At 38.2% G+C, this 27,928-nt stretch overlaps 2 protein-coding genes and 1 pseudogene across 2 annotated transcripts; all 3 read left to right on the top strand.

Moving 5' to 3' along the window:
* Positions 1-60: 60 nt before the first annotated feature.
* Positions 61-5,499, top strand: LOC116407740 (up-regulator of cell proliferation-like). The gene has a single exon (XM_031893662.1). The coding sequence runs from the start codon at positions 89-91 to the stop codon at positions 4,658-4,660; it is 4,572 nt and encodes a 1,523-aa protein (XP_031749522.1). The 5' UTR covers positions 61-88; the 3' UTR covers positions 4,661-5,499.
* A 7,337-nt stretch (positions 5,500-12,836) lies between these two features.
* LOC100491175 lies at positions 12,837-14,784 on the top strand (annotated as a pseudogene).
* A 5,047-nt stretch (positions 14,785-19,831) lies between these two features.
* On the top strand, positions 19,832-24,910 carry LOC105948387 (up-regulator of cell proliferation). The gene has a single exon (XM_031893761.1). It carries the CDS (start codon positions 19,860-19,862, stop codon positions 24,465-24,467), a length of 4,608 nt encoding a protein of 1,535 aa, XP_031749621.1. The 5' UTR covers positions 19,832-19,859; the 3' UTR covers positions 24,468-24,910.
* The last annotated feature ends 3,018 nt before the right edge of the window (positions 24,911-27,928 follow it).

Raw genomic sequence — 27,928 nt, 5'->3', positions numbered from 1 at the left:
TAGTATTGTTTTATGGAGTGCATCTCAATTGGAACTTTATTTTTTTTCTGCAGACAAGAAAACCTTGTATAGAAAGCTACTGAAGAAGATGAACATGGATCCATGTGAAGCAAAAAAGTTAACCTTACAAGACATTCTTCAGATTGATCAAAAATGTTTACAGGATATGAAGAACTGGCAAATAGAGTCTGCAGCGTGGAATTTTATACATAAAATAATTGCATTAAATGGATCAGCCAGAAGCATAATTACATCAAGTGAGAACGAGAGTGAAGATTCTCAGGATGATCAAGATGATATAACTTGTGACTTTCCTAATTCTGTTCACCCCCTAGATGTTCTGTGCCTTGTCCTGCATTGCTGTGACCATTTTCTGCAGCAGGAGATTATACTGAAAATGTCTATGTGCCAATTTGCTGTCCCTTTGCTGCTCCCTGCTGTTGATGGGTCAGGCTGTACCTTCATGCTTTGGGGAATGAGAGATATTGTAAAAAGTTGGAGGCCTCAGTCACTGGCAGAAACAAAGGGATTCATGCAAGAGAATCTTGTTCAGATATCTATGCCAACATTCAGTTTTGTTAGATTGGGGGAAAGTAAATTATCTAAATCTACCATCCTGAATCAGGTTCTCAGCCCAGTTCAGCAAACCCAAGACTTCTTTGTCCACAGTGATATGGAAGGAGCTGATGTCACAAGGGAAATCTCTGAAGGTCTTGTAGAAATATCCTGGTATTTTCCAGCTGGTAATTCGGATATTTTCCCAGAGCCAGTTGCATTTGCAAACCTTCATGGAAACCTGGAAGACAGCTTGAATGAGTTTGCATTTCTAACTCAGATTTCATCTACTGTGTTTATTTTTGTTCAGGATATTAATAAGAATCTGTTTGACTTTTTATCCCAGTATGAAAACTCCCAGACAAACTTTGTCATTATTGTCAAGGGAAGCAGGAAAATCAACAAAGACAAATACACAAATTTGACTGTAATTCAGTTTGGTAGCAATGCTAATGGAGCAACAGTAGCAAAGAGAATTCGAGCAGCTGCTACAGATTTTATTAAGAAAGGATGCCGTGTCCTGAGCCTGGAAGATATGGCAGAAATTGCCACCAAACTAGGAATCTCTGTTGATGAGAATGTGATAGAATGTCAGAATGCAAAGGCAGATGCCAAAGCAATAGCAGATGAGATAAAAGATGTTGCTGAGTACAAAAAGGATACAATGAGGCTGCAGGGACATTTGTGGAAAAAGGCTGAACTGGAAAAAGAAATGTGTCAAATGAAAAAACAAGGTGATAAACGTACAGAGAGTTACAAATTGGAATTACAAAAGCAATGTACAGAAATACGGAAGAATCAGTTTAATTATGAGATTCCAAATAGCATTAGTAAATTTATTCATTCAGTTGTGAAAAAGAACTACACAGAAATTAGTTATTTTTTAAAATGGCTTCGATTTTATCTTGATTCGGCTGCCAGGAAGAACCTTTCTGCTTTACAAGATGAGTATAAAGAGAAATCAAACAGTTCCCGTATGAATGAGCTGTCTGGGCTTGATCAGAAACTATCAAAAAGTTCCCTTGGGATTGAACATTTCCTGAGAGAATTAGGCCAGTTTTATGAGGCAGAATATTTTATGCTCAAAGAGGAAAATGCAAGAAAAAGAGAATTTACTCAACTACCAGCATTTGCTGCCGATCTCTTACTGGGTGGATTCCCACTGGAGCTGATAGATGGAGATGCTTCTAATATCCCAATGCAGTGGCTGCAGGATGTACTGACTGAGCTGGACAATAAAACAGGAAAATGCAGCAGAATGGGGGTAATCACTGTACTGGGGGTGCAGAGCACAGGGAAATCCACCCTTCTAAACACAATGTTTGGGCTGCAGTTCCCAGTCTCTAGTGGACGATGCACACGAGGAGCTTTTATGACAATAATGAAAGTGAGAGAAAATTCCCAGCAGGAGCTGGGCTGTGAGTTTATTCTGGTGATTGATACTGAAGGCTTGAAAGCTCCTGAACTGGCCTCTTTGAAGGACAGCTATGAACATGACAATGAACTTGCAACACTGGTTGTTGGTTTGAGTGACATCACAATTGTAAACATGGCCATGGAGAATACAACTGAGATGAAGGATATTTTGCAGATAGTGGTCCATGCCTTCCTTAGAATGAAAGAGATTGGAAGAAAACCCAACTGCCAGTTTGTACACCAGAATGTAAGTGATGTTTCTGCTCATGAAAACAACAGGCGGGGCAGGGTGAAACTTTTGAAGCATCTGAATGAAATGACCAAAGCTGCAGCAAATATGGAGAAGAAAACTGAATTTACAGCTTTTTCTGATATCATGATGTATGATCCAGAGAAAGACAATTGCTACATTCCTGGTCTATGGAATGGAGTCCCACCAATGGCATCTATAAACATTGCTTACAGTGAGACCATCTATAAACTTAAACAACATTTAATTAAGCGTATGAAAAACAAGGGACACAGAATTGGTGACTTTATTGAATGGATAGAAAGTCTATGGAATGCTGTGAAATATGAAAACTTCATCTTCAGCTTTAGAAACAGCCTAGTAGCAAATGCCTACAACCAACTGGCTAAGAAATACTCAGAACTGGAGTGGAAGTTCACTAAGGCAATGCATAAATGGCTAGCAGAGACTGAAACAGTCATCAAGAATCAAAATGAACAGACGGTAGATAGTGAAAGGGCAAAATGTAAAAATGCAGCATATTCTATTCTCAATGAGGAGGAGGAGAGCATGAAGAAGGTTTTAGAGAAATATTTTTCAAGTGAGAACAATGAGGCCAGTCTAGTAGAGAGGTACAAAGCTGAATTTCTAACTAGCGTAAGTTGCCTTAGAAAGAAGCTGGAAGCATCATCTCTTAGCAAATGTGATGAGGCAATGCGTATCCAAAAGGAGAATTTAAAGGTAAAAAAAGTTATCAGTGAATACAAAGAAGTTATTGATAAAAAGGTCACCAGCCTTGTGATGAAGTGCAGGGAACAAAAATATAAACCTGATGAAAAAACACTTGAAGAAGAATTTGAGTTAATGTGGGCAGTAACTATATCAAAGTTAAATATCACTGCCCTTCCGGAACCCAACATTGAACTTGATTTTCTTACATCACTCAAAAAAGATATGGCATCAAAAGGTTCAGCTGTCAATCAAAGACTAAACAACATAAATCAACTTCCAAAGCAGGAAAAGCTCCATATACATGAAAGTATGGGAAAATATCTATTTAAAAAATATAAGAATAAATTGTCTTTTCTGGGTAGTGATTTTGGCCCTGACAAACTAGAAGTATTTTTTAAGTCCCTTTCAGACACATGTTCTGAGTATATAAAAGATAAATTAAGTTCCAAGTCTGACTATAATGAAACATATGGGTTGGAACTACTAAATTTGATTAATTCAGCATGTGATGAAAACAACAATCTTCGGATTACTTCGGACATAGTGTTGGATCTGAAACTCTTTATTTTGGGTAATGCGCTTGGTGATTTCCAACAGATGCATAAGGATTTTGTCAGGAAGAATGATCCCCTGATTTGTCTTGGGGAGATGAAGCCTAAATATTGTAACAGTTTTAGATATCTATTTCTGGAGAAAGATGGAATCTGGGAGCGAGCCAAACATTTGTGTGAGTTGTGGTTAAAACCAGCTCTGATTGAGCAGGTAAACAGAAAACTTGGATTGGAAATAGTAGATCACATTCTAGACAACAATGAATCCAATCAGTACAGCACAAGAGGATACTTCCAATTCAATGTGATGAAACATCTTCTAGAAAAGAGTAATTTCTCCGACTACTTAGAATACATCGATGATTATGAAACATTTGTCAAAAAGTGGATACATAACTGTATTTTAGAAAAATGTGACTTCCACCATCTGCAATCTATTATTCTTTCTAACATCACAAAAAAGATAACGGGATTCCTAAATGAGCCAAGGACCCTTCAGTTTCAGAAAATGTCTGATTTCCTTCTACAGCTTAAGGAAGTGCTGAGAAATGATCTGGCAATATCAGATGATATGAATGTATTTTGTCTGAAAGATGAGGCAAATATTAAAGAATTTGTTGAAAATCTTGAGAAATCCCTTAGTGACACTGAAGCAGAAATCATGTCCGAGTTGAAATCAGTGAACAAGGAAACAATTCTTTCAAATGTTGTGGTAAAACCAGTTGATGAATTGTTTAAGAGAGTTTTTGGATGTGGGAAGCAATGCCCATTCTGTAGAGTTCCCTGTGAGGCCGGTGGAGATGATCATAAAAATCACTTTGCGTCTATTCACCGACCTACAGGACTGGGAAGATACAGATCCTTTTTCACACAGACTCTTTGCCATGATATCTGCACCATTAATGTATCTGGCAATAAATCATTTATACATTTAAATGACTCTTCTCATCCCTATAAAGAATACAGGGCAGTTTACCCAGATTGGGACATTCTCCCCGACCCAAGTATTGAGGCCTCTGATTATTGGAAATATGTTCTTAAAGAATTTAATGATCAATTTGCAGAAGAATATAAAGCCCAACCTGCTGACTATCCTGAGGAATGGAATACAATAACTAAAGCACAGGCAGAAAGATGCCTCAACACTGCCTTTGGTATGAAATCAAATAATTCCTAAAGCACAATATGTAAGAAATTACTCAGTCACCAGTTTTTCCAATATAAACCAGGATGCTGCTGAGTTTCATGCCTGCTTCTTTGCCATCTTACAAAGTGAGACAGCTGTTACTATGAGCATTATTGTAAAGAAAGTAGAAAAAAGTAATATTTATTATATCAACACAACTAGAGAATTTTGTAGCAACAGAAATATGCCTAATGGTTCTTCCCTAGGATTGAGAGAGAAAAGATGCTACTTTGCCTGGCATTGCTAATCAGCAGACTGTATCTATGGAGTAAAAGAAGGAGATGCTCTAGGGCAGTGATCCCCAACCAGTGGCTCGTGAGAAACATGTTGCTCACCAACCCCTTCGATGTTGCTCCCCTTGCCCTCAAAGTAAGTGCCTGGTAAGGAGGCAAGTTTTGGTTGAATAAAACTAAGTATAATGCCAAACAGAGCCTTCTGTAGGCTGCCAGTCCACATATGGGGCAATAAAGTAGCCAATTATAGCTCTTATTTCCACCCCCAACACTTCTTCCTTTTAAATGTGGCTCATGGGTATAAAAAGTTGGGGGTCCCTGCTCGAGGGGAATGGAATTGTGACTGAGGACTGAAATTCAGATCTGAGAGGTAAAGGCTTGGTGCCTCAAGAGACTACTTGTTAATGTGAACCTTGTCCAGTAGATGGGGGCTTGTATAAAGACTGAACAAACCCTGCATATTAAGTAGAGATCAAATAAGCATTGTATTTATTTTTTATTTATTGTGTATTTGAGGCTGTTATTGCTTGTCAAAAGTGCCTGACAACAACCAGAACAAAATGTATGCTGCTGTGAAATAAAGTGAATGAAAACTCATATTTTATTGTATTTTAGTGTCTTTTTACATTCTTAATACATTCTTTGTCTATGACTGCTATTTCTAATTTTTGTTACAAATAGGGGCTCATTTATCAATGTACGATTGGTTACGATTAGAAAAAAAATGTATTTTTTCTAACTTTAAGAACTGTGTGTATTTCCTGCGATTTTTTTGTTAATTTCCGTGACTTTTTCGTACTTTGTTCGACAAAATTGTGTTTGTCGCAACAAGTACAAAAGTTTCGGAATTCATTCAAGCTTCGGTATCGTGACTTTCTTTTGGCCAGGTTGGAGCTTCCCAAAGCATGCATTGAAGTTTTAAAATCAGGAAGGGTTTCGCACAGCTTACGATCGCTGGGATACAAAAATTTTGTGACTTTCGTATCACCAATATGTTTATGATCGTTGCAATACAAAAATTTCTTACTTACGATCCGAAAGAATTTTCGTGACATTTTTGATCATCAGAAATTATCGTATTTCGGGATTCGGATTCGTACATTGATGAATGGGCCCCCTAGTCTTACATAGAGGTACAAGACCGTCATGGCACAATAGTAATATAGCAAGAATGTCTTCTTTTGAATTCTTCATTCATTACTAGGATATAATTGGATTTTTGCAAGGCCTGGACTAGCCAATCCAAACTTATTACTTTGGCTGAAGTTGATGTGAAGGTTCTCGATAAACAGATTCGGAAAAAGCCCTCAAATTGGTGTCAGACATTGTGTATTTTTGAATGGGCAAAATCAGTCTTACTACTCTGAAGATGTATTAATAGGTCCCAAACTTATTTTATTTATTACATTAATGTATACAAAGTGGCTTCCATGCTGCATATCCGATGAATATTTAAAAATATGTCAACATGAGGCACCGACAGATAAAATGGGTGATAACATCAACTTTTAAAGGAACAGTAACACCAAAAAAAATGAAAGTATTTTAAAGTGATTAAAATCTATAATGCACTGGTAAAAGAAATACATTATAAATTATAGTTTATATAAGTAACAGCTGTGTAGTCCCGGGGGCAGCCATTTAAGTTAAAAAAATGATAAGGGCTAAATTTTACCAGTGCAACAGTACATTGTAATTTTATTTCTTTAAACACTGATTTTTTTTATGTCAATGTAAAATGTATAAGTATCAGTAGATTTCTAGCCCCTATTCCTACTTTTTTAAACTGAAACCTTTCTCCTCGCAATAATTAGTTGCGATAATTAGCGCTCGAATATTATTAGCGCGCGAATATTATCGCATGCGTTAAGTCGCCATATCGCATGCGTTATTTTTCGTGCGACCACATGCGTTAAATAGCGCACTGAAAAGAATACTAACGCGTGATTCACAATCACTTAGGCGCGCAAGATATCGCATTCGGCTATGCGAAAATTAACACCTATTTCAGGCAGGCGATAATTATAGAAAAGTACAGTAAATGAACTTTTGGCAATAAAATATGGACTTACAGTGTTATTTATTCAAGTCTGTGTTTCCCCCAGAGTGACGCAGCCGCCAGTTTGCAGCAAAATGTTCATTTTTAATACAGTAATTTTCCGCAAGTATTGGCGAGTATGGCTAACATGGTGTGCATTTATTCGCACAACTATTTATATGCGGCTACAAGTGATGAAATGTTTCGCCAGGCATGGATTCGCGGCAAATTTTTGGACCTGCGGCGAATTTTTTCATGCGTTTCGCAAAACAATCTGCCAATGGCAAAACGCATGAAAAAATTCACCACGCAAAAATACACCGCACGTCCAAAAATTGACACAGGCGTCAAAAGATAATAGTCGCGGGCAACAATTTTTTTGCCTGCACAATATTTTTGCTGTTTTGTGGATCTTTCGAAAGATTTGCTAATTTTTCACCAAATATAACCAGAACTCATTTGCTCATCACTAGCGGCTACTATTTCTAAGCATCTACTATTTATATGCTACCATTTATATACACTATTTATAAGCGGCGACAACTTATATACACTGTTTATATGCTACTATTTATAAGCGGCGACTAAACGCGTGTGTTATTTAGCGCAGGTACCGTCAAATACCGCATGGAAATAGTCTTTGCGAGTTAAATAACGCATGCAATATTGCGCGTAAAATAGCGCATGTATGCTTATAGTGAATCGTGCGAAAAGTCGCGAAAATTAAGATGCGGTAAAATTTTATCGTTTTATTGCACTACCCTTTAATATGATATAAACTACCTCATTAGAACTCACCAAATTAGCGTATCTTAAAGTGTATAGCCACAGGTTAGGCCACATCAGCCAATGAATGGACAAAGTGCTGTCTTTTGCTCCCACACTACTTCCTGTTACAGTTAGAGCTGCATCACTTCCTGTCAGCTGATCTCTGAGGAAGCCCATCACTCAAGGGAAAAAGATGTAAAAGGGCAATATTTACTGATATATATGTAGGGACCCATAGGGTTAAGCTCCCTATGGCTTTATCCCCTACCTCTTCACAATCTTTACTGTTATTGGGCTGAGCCCTTATATTCAGGTTTCAGTTATGTAACTGTATTCCCTATAGGTTTATACAGGTTGACCACTCCCCCTGCAGACTGATATAGTGTCTAGCAAGGAGGAGTGGCTTCCTCTTTTGGCTGCATGCTGTGTCCCAAGCAGAGCTCCATCTGAGCCTGGGAGCAGACTGTAGGCCCCAGAAGCCATTTGTACCCTAGAGGGCCTTCTACCTCTAGTGAAAGTCGGGGACAGGGCCCCTTGAACGAGGATAAGTAAGCACAGCAGAATATTTAATAGCACCCTCTAGGAGAGTGAGCATAGTCAGATCTAGCTAGAACAAGCAGCTGTAGCTCCAACATAGGAGACATTAAGGGTTTAGCCTACCCCAGGCTCTGTCTGCCTTGCTGTAGGGACCAAAGTTAAGACTTTGGATTCAGGCTAGTATTAACCCCTGAACCACCGTTGGCTGTAGGGATCCGTTCCAGTAAAGGGCATCCATCTTGGGACTCCCGGCTACATATCTCCATTGTGTGCTGCACTGTCTCTATGGGTCACAACTACTACTAACCACTGTGACATTCTATATCAACTGCTTGTGAGTATATGATTACCCTGATCTCTTGGACAATAAATCTGTATTATAGTTCACCATAAGAATCCTCTGGCGTCCATTTATACTATCTGCACCATACAACCTCAGCACATTGTAGTTCAACTACACCCTCAGCTCCATAGTAAATCTCCCACTTAGCGAAGGCTCGTGCCTAAGAATTAAGGGTCACATGTAACACATGCTCTACACTACGCTACTAGCCTCGATTTGCCTAATCTAAGTCATAATAGTGTTATATATAGTTTCCAGTTTGGCGAGATTCTTAAATAGGTCAGTTAATATGGTATAAACTACCTCTTGGTTAAGTATTCATTCTGGGGGTATAGTTTTCCTTTAAGTTAAGTAAATGCTATGACTTCTGCAGCAAAATATTTCTCTAATAGTGTATCCAATGTATTTGATTGTGTTCCCTGTATCCTGCCTGCAGCATATCCGTTCCTGTTAGTAAGAGCAGCCCGGGAATGTGAAAGTGAAAATAGAATTTCTGTAAGTGCAGTTTATTACTGACTGGGTGGGGGATTACAGTATGTGTGTATAACCGGATATAACTGTATATATATAACTGTATAACTGGAGGAACAGTAATGTAAAATCCCAGTTAGAAGGGGCAGTATGGCTGGATACTGAATGCTGCCACACCTGGAAATCCTCCGGCAGATCAGCTATGGGGGCACTTCTAGCTGCCTGGGAACTGCCCTGATAGGAAACAGGGACACCGCGAGTCTGCATCTGTCATTGGTAAGGGTTTCTTATATATTATATACTGAATGGTAAGGGGGAATCTGGCAGCTACAGACAGATAGATTGATAGACAGACAGACAGTGTTACAGTAGGTTGGTAAATCCTACAGAAACAATATATTTCCCTATGTGACTGTGCTGCAGGAGATCAGTGGGCAGTGAAAGGGCAGCTATTCCCTATCAGCCTGATCGTTCTGTGTCTCACACCTACGTGCTCCCTCTCTGTTTCTCTCTGAACTCTGTCCTGTGAGTGATATACTGTAGTGTGAGAGCTGCGAGTTTAAAGGGTTTGTAAACCCAATCATTTCGCTGTTCCACTTCATCCCCTAGTTTTGCTATAGAAGCTGTCGAAAAACGTCATTATAGATGCAAAAAAAATTACCAAAAACCTCATTATAAGTGCAAGAGAAGTGGCCAATGAGAATGCTGATTCCCAGCACTGTGTCAGGCCCCTTGCTGGTACCTTACATATAGAGATAATGATGTCATTTTCCCGTCATTATATGGCACAGGAATCAGACATGGGGATAAAGGGACAGACTTGTTCAGTGCTGGGAAACTGTGCTTAAAGGGACACTAAACCCTGCTGCACAGCGCTGCTGTTGCTGGACTACAAATCCAGAGTAATGTAACATATAATGAAGGGTGAAGCATGCTGGGAGCTGTAGTCCAGCAACATCAGGGTTGTACACAGGCATAGCGGAGAGGGGCAGCTATAACAGCTTACCCGCTTTAGAATTTTGGCACTCAGGCCATAAGAGCTGGCATTCTACATTTCAAGGTTTCCATCTGTTCTATAGGGAAAATGCAACTGCCATTTGGTGGGTTAATGCTTTAGTTACAAAAGGGTCAAAAGCCAAAGAGAGACGCACCCCCTTAGTACTGTCTCACAATGGCCAGGAATGGAAAATACCAGTATGTCTAAAGCAAGAGCTTTTATTTGCCAGTTCTACTCTCACTATCACTATATCAGTGTCACTGCCTTAATAGCAATATTTCAGATTTGTATGTATATTTTTATTTATAAAATTATTTTTCACACTTTTCCCCAGCAAAACGCTGCATTTTTATCCCATCAAAAACCACTTACTTTTAGTGTTAAGACACTTTGGTTGTTGCACCCAGTGTCCCTCAGGTGCCATCTTAGAAACAGTGACATCGCCATTTTCCCTTCAAATAAACTCTGTCCCTGCGAGTGTAGTGATGTCCTCCATTACAGCTACAGATCAGTACAGTGTGTAGATTAGAGATGCACCAAATCCAGGATTCGGTTCAGAATTCGGCTAAGAGTCGACCTTTTTCAGCAGGATTCGACTGAATCCATACCTCTTGCTGAACCAAGTCTGAGTCCTTAAAATCACATGATTTGACTTTTTGTACTATAAACATGGAAGTTGAAAATTTTTCACTGTTGTTGGACGTGTGGTTCTCTTTAACCCTTCCTTATCTTAGTTTGCATATGCAAATTAGGATTTGGCCTAATCTTTCTCGGCTGAATCCTGAAATGTGTAATTCACTGCCCTAGGCAACCTGGCCGGCAACCTGGCGCTGGAGTGGCACTGACAAGTGGCAGTAGAGAATGAGGGCCCAGACTGGGGGTAGGCGAAGAAAAAGGTACGTGCCCTAGGCACAACCATGGGGGGTACATCCGTAGTGTAGATGCTGGCTTACTGTGTAATTCACTGCCCTATGCAACCTAGCCGGCAACCTGGCACACTCCCCCTCCCCCGCAGCATCACCAGGATGCTGGAGGGAATGGGGGGTGTGCACTGGAGTGGCACTGACTAGTGGCAGAGTGGAATGAGGGCCCAGACTGGGGGTAGGTAAAGGAAGAGGTACCTAGTGCCCCCCATGGTTGCTCCCTAGGCACATGCCTGCTTACCCCTAGTTCCGGCCCTGTAATTCACATGGCCAACTACAGTATAGCCTTCTATAGATATCCTTTGTACACATTACCATGGGGGTACATTTTTAAGCCAGTGTTAAGGGGTGCAACTATGTCAGTGAGATGCAGTATTTCCTTTGAAAAGTTGACATTTAAGTGGCCTGAGCACATTTCCCTTATTTTACATTTTCCTGAATTTTACTTATTTTTTTGTGGTCCCCTGGAATATTATGTTGAAATTATGATTTTTTTCTCATTTATCTCGGGTAGGGCAAACAGGTCTGTATTAGGGGGTGCAGACATGTTGTTAAGAAGGTGGCAAGGAGTCATCTCTTGGGGTACTAACTTGGGTAAATGACTTTCATTCCTTTTAATGGCCTGGAAGATGAAAGTGCTTTATATATGCAGATTTGCACCTTTTCGCACATTGCCCACTCTTGGTAAATGCAGAATGCTGTATCTCTTAATGTGAGAACTAAACTTAGAACAGTAGCAAAGAAAGATTGTTGAATTAGGCCTGGAAAAAATAAAGATTGTATAAGACTGAAAAGGCAAGTAAGGAAAATGGAAAGTGGGTAAATGTTTTCACAAAATCAAAATACTTATCCATTCTTCTCTTTTTATTTCCATATATAAAAACAATGGTGGAAAGTCAGAAAAAGGCATCATATTTCACTGACCCTTTCAGTGAAAAATACTATGGACAAGATTAGAATAGAGACCCCCATTTACAGGAGGATGGGACAAAACATATACTTCCTTGATTTTTGAACAGCTGTTTCTTTTTGCTGGTCCCAGCACTCTTCACAAATGGGCCATGTTTTTCACGCTCCCAATTAGGGGCCACTTTGCAAGTGCAGAGTTAATTAAGGAAAACAGTTTCAATATGACATCGAAGTGCTTTCATTTTAGAGAAGCTGCAATTAACAGAGTCACCACTACTTGCTGAGCTCAGCGGGTGTAATATCTCAGTGTCCTAGATCTTTTCATGCTTCCCAGAGATAAAATAACTAACCTGGATTTCTTTCTACTTTGGGCCTTTCATCCCATTGGGTGTCAGATGGTGATTACTAACCCCACAATGATCTGCCTTGATGGAGCAGAGAATTGTTCTTGCTGGCTAATCCAGTCTGACTGACACTCCTAGACAGGGTCGAACTGGGCTGGCAGGGCACAGGGAAAAAAACCTGTAGGCCCCACCAACCCAAACCCCATCCCCACTGGTGCTTTCCACGCTGATCTCCCTTTTGTTATAAAATCTTTTGTTAAACATGCAGTTGATGTCTAGATTTAGTATTTTTGCTACAGTTACACAGCCTCTAGGCTCCTTACAAACAGTACAACCAGGCATTTTAACATTAGAGTAGGGTAGGACCCTGGAGGTAATTGTGAAACAGCTAGGATTATTAGTGTTTGGGTGTATGTTAGTTTTACTGAAAATCAATTGGATAGATTCAGGAAACTTAGTGCTGTGGTCAATTAAGATTCTATAACAAGAAGAAGGTAGAATAATATAGGAGAAGTTGCTTTTTAAAAGACTCAGCTTTGACTTTTCACATCAAGTTTTTCTAATTAGTTTTTTAAGTTATTCTGTTTTTTTTTCCCAGCTCAAAGTAATAGAAGGTGTTAACGGAAACTCTGGAATAAATAAAAACCTGGAATAACCTCCTAGGTAAAAAAATTTCAGCATATAAGCACAGCACAAAAATGTCGGAAATGAGCAACGTAAGAGTGGCTGTTAGGGTTCGGCCAATGAACCAAAGAGAGAAGAAGCAACATTCAGTTGGTGTTATTTCTATGAGTGGAAATAAGACAATTCTGCAGAGCAATGCTACTGTCAGTCCAGGTGAAGTACAAAAAGCACCTAAAGAATTCACCTTTGATCATTGCTTCTGGTCAGCAGATGATTCAGACCCTGATACTTATGCAGGGCAGGAGGAAGTGTTTAAAACACTTGCGGAAGGAACTATAGAGAATATTTACCAAGGATACAATGTTTGCATTTTTGCCTATGGACAAACAGGTTCAGGAAAAACATACTCCATGATGGGAAGTGATGATGAACCAGGTTTGATCCCAAGATTCTGCCGTGCCTTACTGAACAGAAAATCTGAAGGCACCGTAAGAGTTGAACTTTCTTATATGGAAATATACAATGAAAAGGTGAGGGATCTGTTAGAGCTGAAAAAGGGCAACAAAGAACTCCGTGTTCGGGAGCATAATATTCTTGGACCATATGTAGAGGGATTGTCCCAGCATGCTGTTAGCACATGGGAGGATATCAAACTACTGCTTTTAGCTGGAAATAAATGCAGGACCACAGCTGCAACTAAAATGAATGAAGAAAGTAGCCGTTCACATGCCATCTTTACCCTCACTATAACTCAGATGTTTCATAACCAAGCGTCTGGCACCTCAAAAGAACTTCACAGCAAATTCAATCTGGTGGATCTCGCTGGTAGTGAGAGGGCATCTAAATCAGGGGCTCAAGGGAAACAATTGGTAGAAAGTGGCAACATTAATAAATCTCTTACATCCTTAGGCAGGATTATATCATCTTTGGCTGAATGTAAGGGCAGAAGATCGAGCAGTTATGTGAGCTATAGAGAGTCTGTGCTCACGTGGCTTCTGAAAAACAGCCTGGGAGGAAACAGCAAAACAGTCATGTTGGCCACCATTAGTCCTGCTGAAGATAATTATGGGGAGACCCATTCTACTTTGGTATATGCAGAAAGCGCAAGGAAAATAGTCAATCAAGCGACGGTGAATGAGGATACCAAGTGTAAAGCTGTTGCTACATTACAGGAAGAGGTGCAAAAGTTAAAGGAACAACTCAAGCATGCTAAAAGTCAGCAATCTCAGGAGCTACAATTAAAACTAGAAGAATCAGAGAATCTTCTAAAACAACTGAACTTAAGCTGGGAAGAAAAGTTGAAGAAAACAGAAGAAAATGCCAAACTGATGCAAAAGTATTTGGAAAGCATGGGCATTTCAGTAGATGCTTCTGGTATAAAGTGTGCCAAAGAGCAATGTTGTCTTGTAAACTTAAATTCTGACCCAGAATCCAATGATTACCTATTATATTATTTAACAGAACATAATAAAATAGGTGCAGGTTCTTCACAAGATTTCCAGTTAACTGGGCCGGGAATAGAGGAAGAGCACTGTGTGATTACCATGACTCCTGATGGAGATGTGTTTCTTGTTCCAAACACCAGAGCTGAGACAAAAGTAAATAACACTCTGATTCAGGAGAGGATTCAGTTATATCATGAGGATAAAATTAGTCTGGGACTGAAGTACTCATTTATGCTAAACCAAGAAAATAGAAAACAACCCAACCACCCAAGTGAAAATAAGCATGAACTAGAAAAGAATGAAATGTCTTCTGATTATGAAAATATGATTCAAGGTAGTTCCAAGCATGAATCTGGCATACAGGAGCCGTGTTTATATTACCAGTCAAATGGAAGTTCTCAAAATCAATATAATGATAATGGACTAACAAAGACATCTCAGATAAATTCTTCAAAAAAGGAAATTTCTACAGAATCAAGGTAAGACTTTCTTGGACATACGATATATATAAAAAAATATCGACACACACACATATATTTCTTAACACCACTCCCTAGCCCACGGTCCAGGTGCTATCCAATTAATGTACAGTCACTAAGTATGAAATAGAACATGTCTATATAGATAGCTGCACATCAAGAATCTTGCTGAAGCTGTTTATTCATCTAACAAGTGATCTGTTAGTTTAGATCTAGGAAACAGTCTTGGGAAAAGTTGTAGATTAAAACTAAAACATTGATGTTTACCATCTTAATGATTTCTTAAACGTTTTCACCAAGATCCTTGGTGAGTTGCCATGTAAATGCTGTTTATGCCTACAGGAGACTATGTATTAAAATATTTCAAACATTGGGCAGATTCATACAGGACATACAGGAGTATATGTATTAAAATATTTAAAACTTTGGCAAATTCACAGCTGAGAAACATACAGATTGGTTACATTTTTGTCAGAAAGAAGAAATGCACATTTCTATTTATTACACTTTTTCCATTGAATGAAAAAAGTGTGAAAAGTGTGGCACGGTCAATCTTTGGTTTTCATATAGGGGTTAGGTCCGATAATATCTTAAACCTGAATATTCACACAAGTTCTTCTAGTGCTTTCATTATCTATATTTTAATTTCACAAAAAAGACATTCTCTGCTGATAAATATATATGACCTCAATGGTCAATGCTTGAACCATTATTTTGTTGTTAATCCATAAGAAGATCATAAATAAACCTTTATAAACCCTAAAAATTTATCTTTTAGATCACATGATTCTCAGTCCTTATCCTCGATTGAAAAGGTTCTTTCCATACTGCAAAACTCACAAGAATCATTAACAGAACTGCAGCAGAACTTTCTAACCTTGCTGGAGAAGCTAGAATCGAAACAGCTTATAAACCAGCAGGATTGTGCTGTTCTTAAAAACACCGAAGACAGGATTTTAAAATGTAAAATCTTACTCAACATAATCGTTGGAAAAGGAGAGATTGCCTGCACTCAATTTCTGAAGCTGCTTGGAAAAGGTATGAGTATCATGATTTGGTTATTGGGGAGTGTAGCCTCAAAGCTGTAAAATTGGCAGCAGTTTCAATTTCCACATAAAAGTTAATGGGTGAAATTTGACTGTTGTTGGCCCCTCCCACTTTGGAATCATCCAACAAATGTTGCTGTTTCATTCTGGGTGACCCCATTATTATGTTATTCAAGTATGTAGCTTCAAAGCTGTAAGAGTGGGAGCAGTTTGAAAATCTTACCTGTAAAAGTCAATGGGAAAATTGGGGGGTTCAGAGCGGTGCCACAAAAAGATGGGGGGCGGGATCTCTTATAAAAGCACAAGCAACCTGCTCCGCTATAGGGCGAAGAAGTGTGGAGAGTTTGGGTGTTGTACCCCTAAAACTGTAGGAGGAGTAGTGTTTAGAAATGGGGGCGCTGAGAAGAAGAAGAAGAAAAAGCAGAAGAATAAGCTGAAGTGAAGTTGGGTTTTTCAACCCAACATAATAACATTATGGTGACTATTACCCAGGGGTTCAACCACTTGCTCATTTGCTATACATTCTGGGTCATTAGAGATCACTAGATCCAATATAGCATGGTTCCTCAACAACCTGTGACATAAAGTTGTCATGCAACACGTTTATCACCTTGTTCCCATTTACTGTCCTGGCAGTACTATGGCTCCAGTCAATATCCGGATAATTAAAATCCCCCATTATTGTCACTTGCCCCAAACTAGCAGCTTTTTTCATTAACTTCATACCCTAATTGGCAGCCTATACAGGAAAGTGTAAAAGAATTTAAATAAAAATAGCATTCGTGATTGTTAAACAGGATCAGGATGTCATACATGTACATCATTGCTAACTAGCGCCATTTTTTGACGCGCGCAACAATTTTTTTTGGCTTGCACCATTTTCGCCATTTTGCTAATCTTTTCAAAGATTTGCAAAATTTCCACTCAAGCAAAAAGGGACAGATTCGCTCATCACTATTGCTAACACATCTGATACAAATAACAGTGATAAATACAAGTACTTTTGGCATGTATTACAGGTTCTGTATTGGGTGCTTTTGCAGCCACCGTGTTACATAGATCTTTCACCCAAGCTCAACATCATAATGAGAGATTTAAACAGAAATTGTTTGATAGGAAGGAAGAAAACAACACATTGCATATTTAGAGTTTGTTGAAGCTCACTTACATAGTAATTTTAGCCTGGCTGGTCCACTAAAGTACTTTCCTCTGCAGAGATGTGGAGGGCTGCTCTTTTAACTGCGTGCTGGAGTCTCCAGTTCATTAATATCCTTCTTAAGGACTAATAGGGATCTATAAAGATAAAATAATTTTTTTATCCCTCAAGTTAATGCACTTTTTTATGCAAGGCAGCACTTAATTTGCTTTACTAGCCACTGTCTGACTCAGCCTAGTGTTACACAGTATCTTATACACAAAAATCCCCATATCCTTCCTACCCCCAACACACTACCATTAAGTGTATAACCCCGATTTATGTTGTTTCAACATAACTAATATTGAATCTCATTTTCCAGTTTGCTGCCCAGATTTCCAATTTCAGTCAAATTTTGGGATTTTTGATGCTGGTTTTTGCAGCGACAATTTGAAAAAGTCAACTTTTCCTATCTAATTTTTTTAGTAAATGTTAGACATTCGGGAAAATGTGTCCAGGCTATACTTATCTCATTGAGACAGTCCTCATTAGCAGCTTTAATTCACCTTACTGCCACATTAAACTCCTTCTTGGTGGCTTGCCTTCAACCAATACACAATAGAAAATTAAACAACATTGAAAAGCACATAGGCAAGGTATCATAATGGGCCAAAAATGTCAACATTCTTTATCAAACAGAATGTATTATTTTAAACTGAGTATGGTGCTAATGAAATTGTAATGTTTTAATTTTGTTATTCTCCCAAAATTTTACTCAGACAACTTTGATAATGTGAACAAGGTTGATGATGATGATAAAGATGATGATGGGAAAGACCAAAATACAGAAACTACCAAAGGTAAAATATCTAATTTTCAAAAAAAAGGTTGGCACTTATCTGTCCCATTTCACCGAAAAATGTGTAAAACTGCTGAAAAATTCCCAAAACAGAAAAATATCAAGAAAAGTGGCTACTGCGAGACACAACCCTTTTTTTATGTGACCACGCCCTTTTTTGACACAACCACTAATTTTTGGCAGCAAAACTTTGCATCCGTTTCGCGAAAATATTCACCAATGGCAAATTGCTGAATTTGGCTGTGAATCCATGCCTGGTGAAAATATTCGCTCATCACTGGTTGATACCATGCTTAGGCCCATTGACCTAATGGTGCAAATAATTTGATATTTTACAAAAGGAGGGAAAAGAAACAATAAAATTAAAGTGCGGATAAACTGCAAATGCAGTGAACAGCAATATGTGTATGAATATGTAAGAATACAAAACCTGCTCTCTAGTATATAATCATGTGCTTCTACAGATCACCCACATCCTGGTACAACAGAAGAAAGTAGAGATGAAGGAAAGGACATTTAAATAAAAATAGCATTAGTGATTGTTAAACAGGATCAGGATGTCATACATGTCATACATTGCTAACTAGTGATGAGCAATTTTTTTCTTTTTTTGACGTGCACCATTTTCGCCATTTTGAAATTTTTTCGCTGTTTCGCTAATCTTTTTAAAGATTTGCAAAATTTCCACTCAAGCAAAAAGGGACAGATTCGCTCATCACTATTGCTGACACATCTGATACAAATAACAGTGATAAATACAAGTACTTTTGGCATGTATTACAGGTTCTGTATTGGGTGCTTTTGCAGCCACCGTGTTACATAGATCTTTCCAAGCTCAACATCATAATGAGAGATTCAAACAGAAATTGTTTGATAGGAAGGAAGAAAACAACATATTTAGTGTTTGTTGAAGCTCACTTACATAGTAATTTTAACCTGGCTGGTCATATATACATACATATGCTGTAGCACATCTATGCCCTGGACATGAATGCTAATTAGATGACCACTAAGGGGATTTTGTGCCCCTTCATTCCCTTGCACTTGCTCCTTGGGCCTATATAAATGACACCTTTGATATCTACTACTTTTTTTTCAAGCAATCTGAATACTTTCCTCTGCAGAGATTATAAACAGAACCATGTCCTAAGGACTAACAGGGATCTATAAAGACAAAATAATTTTTTTATTCCTCAAGTTAATGCCCTTTTTTATGCAAGTCAGCAATAATTTGCTTAAGTAGCCAGTGTCTGACTCCGCCTAGAATTACACACTGTGTTATACACAAAAATCCCCATATTCTTCTGAATTAAGGAAATCCCCAAGACACTACCATTTAGTGTATAACTCCCATTTATGTTGTTTCAACGTAACATTGAACCTCATTTTTCAGTTTGCTGCCCAGATTTCCAATTTCAGATTTCAGTCAAATTGCTCTGCAAATTGGCAGCATCTTGCATAGAACTTATAGTTTTGCACAATTTAGTATTGGCGCAAAAATAGAAACAGTACTCTCTATGCCCACCTTCAAGTTAAAAAGCAAGGACTGACCCCTGCGGTACTCCACTAACCACACTGGTCCAATTAGAAAATGTTCCATTTACCCCCCACTCTGTGTATTCTATCCTTCAGCCAGTTCTCTATCCAATTAAAAATATGATGTTCTAGGCTAATATTTCTTAATTGAATTTATTCCCACAGACACACAGCTTGCATACTTTCAGGCATGTGCTTACAGCAGCTAAAGTAGCCATTTTTGCAGACTAGGTAGTGGCTTCAGCTTTAGTTCTACCCAACCTATATTACTCAATCTTGCCTCTTGTTCATGTTTGTGAAAATCAGTTCTCTGTGCAAAGATCTGGTTTCACTGTGTTAATATATGGTGGAATCACAGATCCACCTGTAAGTGCTTAACTAAATGTGATAATATGTTCTCCATCAGTGTGCCCACCTGTATTCTTGGTAGATATTGATATAAACATTTGTTTTTGTTCTCTTTTTCAGGCCAAAAAAGTGCATTTAAAGAACTGCTGGCAAGTATGAAAATGGAAGATTACCAACATGGAAATCTGTCTTTACGTAAATTTCTTCAGGTTGGAATAGAATGTGTTAAAGCAATGGATGCCTACTCCACTGAAACCTTAGCCTGGAATTTCATACATAAAATAATTGCATTAAATGGAACTGCAAGAAACACAAGTGTAATTAATGATATTGATAACACAGCCTCTGAAGATTTTTTGGATGATGATTTAGCCTGCAACATTATTCATCCTTTAGATGTTCTCTGTGTTATTCTTCATTGTTCAGATCATTTTTTGCAGCAGGAAATATTCACAAAGATGTGTCTCTGCCAGTTTGCTGTCCCTTTATTGCTCCCTGATACCAATGGTTCGAGCTTCACCTTCATGCTGTGGGTAATGAGAGACATTGTTAAACGTTGGAGACCGGAATCATTATCAGAGAGCAAGGGATTCAGAGAAGAGAACCTGGTCCAAATAAAAATGCAGACATTCTCTTTTGTAAGACTGGGGCAAAGTAAATTATCCAAATCAAAAATCTTGAATCAGGTTCTCAGTCCGGCTCATCTGAACCATAACTGGTTTGTTCATGATAATATGGAAGGAGGGAATAGTACTAGGACAGTGTCTGATGGAGTAGTAGAAATAGCTTGGTATTTTCCTGCTGGTAACAAGAGCTCAGATATTTTCCCTGAACCCATTGCAGTTACAAATTTACATGGAAACCTTGAGAGTAACATAAAGCAATTTGACTTTCTAACACAAATATCATCAGCAGTATTTATTTTCATTGAAACTATTAATGCAGATCAATGTGAATTATTGATGAAGTATAAAAATGAAAGCACACATTTTGTCTATTGTCTAATGAGGACAACAAAAGAGAAATTGGATGACAACACAAAAAAGATTCTAAAGACTTTGACTTCATTGCAGAATAAGCCAACTGTCTTAGTGTTTAAAAAGGGAAATACTGAATTCAGTTTTGCTAAAACGATTCAGTCAACGCTTATCAAGCTGATGCAAGACAATTTAAATTTTCACAGTATAGAGGACATGGCAGGCATTGCACCTACACTAGGTATCTGTATAGATGAGAATGTGAAGGAATGCCAGGATGCAAAGGTAAATGCAAAAGTAATTACAGATGAGATAGTGGATGTGGTTAAATACAAGGGAGAAACTATGAAACTGCAAGGGGATTCACTAAAAGAACTGGCCAGATTAGAGAAAGAAATGTGTCAGATGAAAAGACAAGGTAATGTTAGTTCAGAAAACTACAAATCCAAACTAATCAATAAGCACGCCACGATACGGAAACAGCAATATGATTGTGAGCTTCCATCTGGGATAGAGAATTTTATTAACGCAATAAAGGACAAAAATTCTGTAGAAAAGCAGTATTTTCTAAAATGGATTAGGTTTTACCTTGATTTAACAGCTAGAAAGAACCTGTCAGCTTTGCAAGCAGAGTACAAACAGGAATATAACTCTGCCAGCAAAGAAATACTTTCAGTGCTGGACAAGAAGATTTCAGACAGCTCTCTGGGAGTTGAACATTTCTTAAGAGAGCTGAGTCAGTTTTATGAGGCTGAAAATTTCAATAATAAAGACATTAATAAGAGAAAATTCAGAGAACTACCAGGGATTGCAGCTGATCTTTTGTTAGATGGATTCCCATTGGAATTGATTGATGGAGACGCCTCAAATATCCCTCTGCTTTGGATAAAAGATGTCCTTACACAGCTGGACAAAAAAACAGGCAATAAATGCAGAATAAGAGCAATTACCGTTCTTGGAGTGCAGAGCACAGGGAAATCCACACTATTAAATGCTATGTTTGGGTTACAGTTCCCTGTGGCCAATGGACGATGCACTCGAGGCGCCTTCATGTCGCTTCTTAAAGTGGAAGAAAACTTTCAGAGGGAGCTGGGCTGTGAGTTTATTCTGGTCATTGATACTGAAGGTTTGAAAGCTCCTGAACTGGCTTCCTTGGATGACAGTTATGAACATGACAACGAGTTGGCTACACTAGTAGTTGGGTTGAGTGATATTACTTTATTTAATATGGCCATGGAAAACACCACTGAAATGAAAGAAACATTACAGATTGTTGTGCATGCCTTTCTTAGGATGAAACAAGTTGGTAAAAAACCCAACTGCCAGTTTGTCCATCAGAATGTGAGTGACGTCTCAGCTCATGAAAAGAACAGAAGAGACAGAAAAAGACTTCTAGAACAGTTGAATGAAATGACTGGAATTGCAGCAAATATGGAAAAAAAATATACAGTAACAAAATTTTCTGACATCATGGAGTATGATCTAGAGAAACACAACTGGTATATTCCTGGTTTATGGCATGGAGTCCCACCAATGGCCCCGGTAAACACTGGCTACAGCAACAGCATCAATGATCTTAAAAAACACTTAATTGAAATTATGCAAAAAGGAAATGCTGTTTTTATATCAGACTATATTACCTGGATATCAAGCTTGTGGAATGCTGTAAAGCATGAAAACTTTATATTTAGTTTTCGAAATAGTCTAGTAGCCAAAGCCTACAACCAGCTGGCCAAGAAATATTCTGAACTGGAATGGAAATTTGATAAAAAAATGCTGGAATGGTTGACTTGCACTGAAACTATGATCAAAAATCAGTCCATGAATACACTGGAAGACAAGGTCAAACAGTGTATCAACGAGGCTTATTTTATTCTCTCCAGAGAGGAAGAAAAAATGAAATCTGCACTTGAAGATTTTTTTAAAAAAGAAACTGAGCTTGTACCTTTAATAGAAAGATACAGAGAAGATTTCTTTAACAGTGTAAAGCACCACAAGAGAAAGCACGAAATGATGGCAAGGAGCAAGGCTGAAGAGGCAATGGTTATACAGAAAGAGAAACACAAGATACAGCATTTACAGGACAGCTATATAGAAATTATTGAAACAAAGGTCAGCAGCCTTCTGGAGGAGTACAGAAAAAAGAAGCAGCAACTTACTGAAATGGAACTAAATGAAACATTTGACACCATGTGGGAAAGCACCATATCAGAGATGCACATTACTCCGTTAAAGAGATATGAAATTGAGAAAAAAATGTTGGATATTTTAACAGAGGACATGAAAAACAGAGGTGCATCTGTCAATCAAAAGTTACAAAAAACAAAAAGCCTTCCAAAATATGAGAGAGTTGAGAAAAACAGCTGGTCAGCACTGGCGGTGAATGCAGTTAGATGGATTAGAGGTTTCAGAACTCATAATGTTCCTGCTAAAGAAGACATTTTTTTAAACTCTGTGTTAGATGAATGTTCTAAGTATGTTAAAAAACAGATCAGACAGGATGCTGACTACAATGATACATACTGCCGGGAACTGCTGAAAATAATCAGTAATATGTGTGAACAGAATGATGGGAAGGGCTTGCAGTTACATGCAGAGAAAGAATTGGATATAAAACTCTGTGCTTTGGGAAATGCTGCAGAACATTTCCAATCTATGCACGATAAGTTTATCAGAAAAAATGACCCACACCACCATCTTGCAGCTCTGAAACCTTCGTATTTAGCCACATTCATAAGCACATTTCAAGAAAAAGATGAAAGTTTTAACAGAGCAAATCGTTTCTGTGAACGCTGCATCAAGCCGGCTCTGGCCGATCAGGTTAATAGAATTCTTGGAATAAAAATAGTAGATGATATTCTGTCCAAGCATGACTCCCGGGCATTCAAAGACAGAACTTTCTTCCAGTATACATTGCTGAGTGACTTAATACAAGAAAAAAATGTCCAAGACTACATAAAATATACACAAAATTATGAACAATGTGCAAAAACCATGATACAGAAATACATTGCCAAAACATATGGAAATTTTCATTCTCTGCAATTCCAAATAGTGTCTGATGCCATCCAGAGAATCAAAGAAGTTCTCACAGATCCAGAAATTCTAACATGTGAAAGTGTGAGAGATTTTCTAGGAAAGTTTCGTTCAAAGTTGGATGAAGAATTGGCTTTCAATCAGGGTGAAATTAAGGCAATTGTTTTCCAAACTAAAGTACCTATAAAAGAATTTGCTAACAATATTTGCAGTTCTCTTAATAAAATGGATGAAGAGTTAAGGTCAGAGATAGAACATGAGGATAGTGAATCTGTGCTTTGCAAACTGACAATTAAGCCAGAAGATGAATTGTTTAAAAAGGTGATTGGGTGCGGGAGGCAGTGCCCATTCTGTAAGGTGCCCTGTGAGGCCGGGGCTACTAACCATGAGAAACACTTTGCAACTATACACCGACCTCAGGGTTTAGGAAGATACAGGGACAGTGAAACAACAATTCTGGTACATGAAATATGTTCCACTGATGTAGTAAGCAATAAATCATTCAAGAATTCAGATACAGAAGGTAAATGGCATCCATACAGAGATTACTGCACTTACTACCCTGACTGGGCCATTCAGCCTGACCCAAGCATTGATGCATCTGACTACTGGAAGTTTGTTCTCAAGGAGTTTAATGAAGAATTTGCTAAAGAGTATGAAGCTAAACCAGCTGAAATACCAGACACTTGGCATGAAATAACAGAAGAGCAAGCTATAGAAAGTCTTAAGAAAACCTTTAACATGCAATAAAAGAAAGAAAGACAATTTGAAATCAAATCACTATGTACGATTAAAAATATCATCAGATTTGTTCAAACTGAGTCATATAAATAGATTTCTAAAACTATCAAAGATAATATTTTTGATGAAAAATACATTTTTTTAATCACAAGACTTTCCCATCTATATACAACGTAATTCATCAAACCTACAAATAAACCTCTACTCTGTTTTCAGAATTGATGTTTGTCAGTGTCATAAAGGCCATTGTAGGACAGAATGAATACAGCCAGTGATGTTAATTGTGATGTTAGATTTGTTTTTTCTACTCTAAAATAGCAATTCATTATATATATTTGACTGATGATTGTAATACAAAGTTAAGAAATCTCATTTGGTTTTTTTTTCTGTAATTCAATAGATGATTCCAAATATGTGAAAGATCAAGGGTGTGCATATGTTAAGTACTATTGTATGGGAAGTATAATAAACTCTTTCTAAATCATTGGTGTTTAGACCTGAGACAATTCTTGTTTGTTTGCTTGTGAAGTTATTTATGCTTTCAGACGTAACCACGTGCAACAAAATTTCTCATGAACCATTCTTTTGGTTTTTGATCAAAACACTTTTGGTTCAAGGAACACTGTAACTCCTTGTGAATTGACTCTGCATAAAGTATATTTCAGGCCCCTGTCTTATGTGTTACTTCATGTTACCACATATCAGACTTTTTAATGACCATCCCCATCTCTGGCAGAAGTTAATGATTGTTTTTGTTCACTCGGATTCGCTCAGTAACGAGCAAATCTGCTGAGCTTTGATTCGCCTGCGAGTTCACAAAAACTCAGGGTGAACTGATGGCAACATTTTTTGGCATTTGCTTTGCTGTCATTTCTGTGGGCAATGCTTGTGCTGAGAGGAGTGATGCCCTGCTAGGTGCGGGCATTAGTCATTTCTATCCTCAATGCCTGTGCCATGCAGGAGACATCACTTGTTTGGCACAGGCTTTGTAGACAGAAATGACAGGCAGTGCAAGCGCTATTGTTGCCTAGGTGAATTTATGCGGCAAATTTGTTTGGAGTGATCAAACTTACAGATTTTGATGCAAATTCCTCAGTGGTTAATTTTTTTAGTCAACCCTATTCACAAAATATCAGTTTCCTTATACAAAATGCCACACCATTTTATCTCACCAATCAGATTTCAGCATTCCTGAGCATTGCTGAGCTTAATTATGCAGTCATTTTATCCCAAAAGCACATGCCTACTATCAAATCCAGGGATCCCCAACCGTTCTTACTTGTGAGCCACAGACAAATATAAAAAGACTTGGGGAGCAACACAAGCACCATAAAAGTTATGGAGGAGATTGGCTATTAGGGGCCTCTATGCACACTATCAGCTTACAGGGGCTTTATTTGGTAGGAAATCTTGTTTTTATTCAACCAAAACCCCCAAGTCAGGAATTCAAAAATAACTACCTGGTTTAGGGGCACATCTAAGGGGTTTGGGGAGCAACATGTTGCTCACGAGCCACTGGTTGGGGAACACTGATTTTAATTAAATCACTTCTCTTATAGTTCAGAGACCTCTGTGTTTACTCCAAAATTGTGTCTGCCCATCTGATCAATGAGATTGTGTTATTCCATAGTATCGATAAACTACCCAGTAGGGCATTGTTGAAAGTAAAAAACCATATATGTTTGGGTTTTTGATGATGCTGAGCTTTAACCTGATGAACCCAATGATGAACCCAACAACTACATAGCTTACTATTTCTTATACTAGCAGTATCTCAAAACAGCACTTTGGGTGTCCTGCACACCTTAGCAGGGTTGCCAAAAAGCACACAATGAGGACCACTCTGTTGAGGCACCCACTCTGCTTTTCCCCTCTTAGCCACTGGTTCATGAGTTTAACCTAGGCCCCCCAGCTGTATTAAACATTTGTTGACATGCCTAAGGATACACATTTGTCTTTGGTTGCTCTCTTAACTATCTCTCACTGAGGTAAGCTAACTGTCACTAGCTAGTCATAACATAGCAAGCCTACATCCACCAGGCAAAGTAATAAAAAGCATAAGCGTAATCTACAGCAACCAATTAGCAGGTGGCATTACTGATTACCAAATCTGTTTGGTGTGATTTTCTAGACCTGGGCAAATGTTTCTCCTTTTCTTACATTACCCTGTAAGTTGGAGTGGCACTACTTTAGCAAGCTTATTGCGGTTAATTATAGCCAAATACTGCTAGCATTTGGTGTTGCATTATGCTTTCATAGTCTGCACAAATTCCATAGAAATTGATAGCAAATCTATACAACTATACAACTGTACCTTGCCTTTTAGGGCTTCCTTGACAGTTCATGGATTAAACTCAGACCCTCACGGTACTCCAAATAGTGGAATGGTATGGAACACTTCATTAGAAACAATATATGGAGAGAGAAGTTGTTAAATAATAAGTTATGATGGTGTCCTTTAAGGAAACAGTTCTGGATGCTTTGCTCTGCAAGTTAACACTTGATTTCAAGCCAGTTTTCCCCTATTCACTTGGTCTTCTGCAAGTCTCCATCTCTTCTTATTCTATGACGTAACTCTTCTTTTTCTTTCCCTTCTTCCTCCCCTATCCAGTTTCCTAGGCTCAATCCCCTTTGTCCCTCACACCATTTTTTGCATTGCTGCCCTTCCCTTTCCAAAAATGCACTACAAAATATTGCAACTAAATTGACCACTTAGAAAGTCATCAATCAAAGTATGCACCATAAATAAACATGACAAAAATGCATAAAATGTTATTGAGGATTAATATTGAATATGTAAAATATTACTACATACTACAGGGGTCATTTAAGTATTAATTACATGCAAACTAAATTAGGTAATAGCTTATTATTAACATTATTATTAACATTTGTTTATAAAGCGCCAACATATTCCGTGGCACTGTCCAATAAGTGGGTTTCATACATTGGACATACAGAGTAACATATACAGCAACCAATAACCGATACAAGGGGTGAAGAGAGCCCTGCCCAAAAGAGCTCACAATCTACAAGGAGAATCTTACAACTCTGAAGATGTACTCCTAGGGCCCAAACTAAGTTTATTTATCATATTATTGTATACAAAGGAGCTTCCATACTGCATATCTTATGGATATTTTAAAATATGTCAACGTGAGGCACAGACAGATAATATGGGTGGTTAAGCGGACACATTAACTTGTAAAGGTACAGTAACATCAAAAAATGAAAGTTTTAAAGTAATTAAAGATTTCTAGTCCCTATTCCTACTTCTTTTAAACTGAAAACTTTTCCCTCCCTACCAGCCCCTGTTAATTACCCTTGTTACCCCATTGCTGTTGATTTGTATAATCAGGAGTGGACTGTGCAAGGGCCCAGTAGCCTGGCAATACTATTTCCTTCAATGTCCAGTCCAATTGGGTCTTTGATCTGCCCCAAGCTCATATTCTAGACTATGGGGCTAGAGA

The sequence above is a fragment of the Xenopus tropicalis genome, chromosome 9 (genome assembly GCF_000004195.4).
Source record: "Xenopus tropicalis strain Nigerian chromosome 9, UCB_Xtro_10.0, whole genome shotgun sequence".
NCBI classification, from domain to species: domain Eukaryota; kingdom Metazoa; phylum Chordata; class Amphibia; order Anura; family Pipidae; genus Xenopus; species Xenopus tropicalis.
Note: the sequence above shows the minus strand (reverse complement) of the source record. Positions and strands in the feature narration are given on the sequence as shown.

Coding starts and splice junctions, on each gene's coding strand:
- LOC105948387 (XM_031893761.1), top strand. CDS start 19,860: ATGAAAATGGAAGATTACCAACATGGAAATCTGTCTTTACGTAAATTT.
- LOC116407740 (XM_031893662.1), top strand. CDS start 89: ATGAACATGGATCCATGTGAAGCAAAAAAGTTAACCTTACAAGACATT.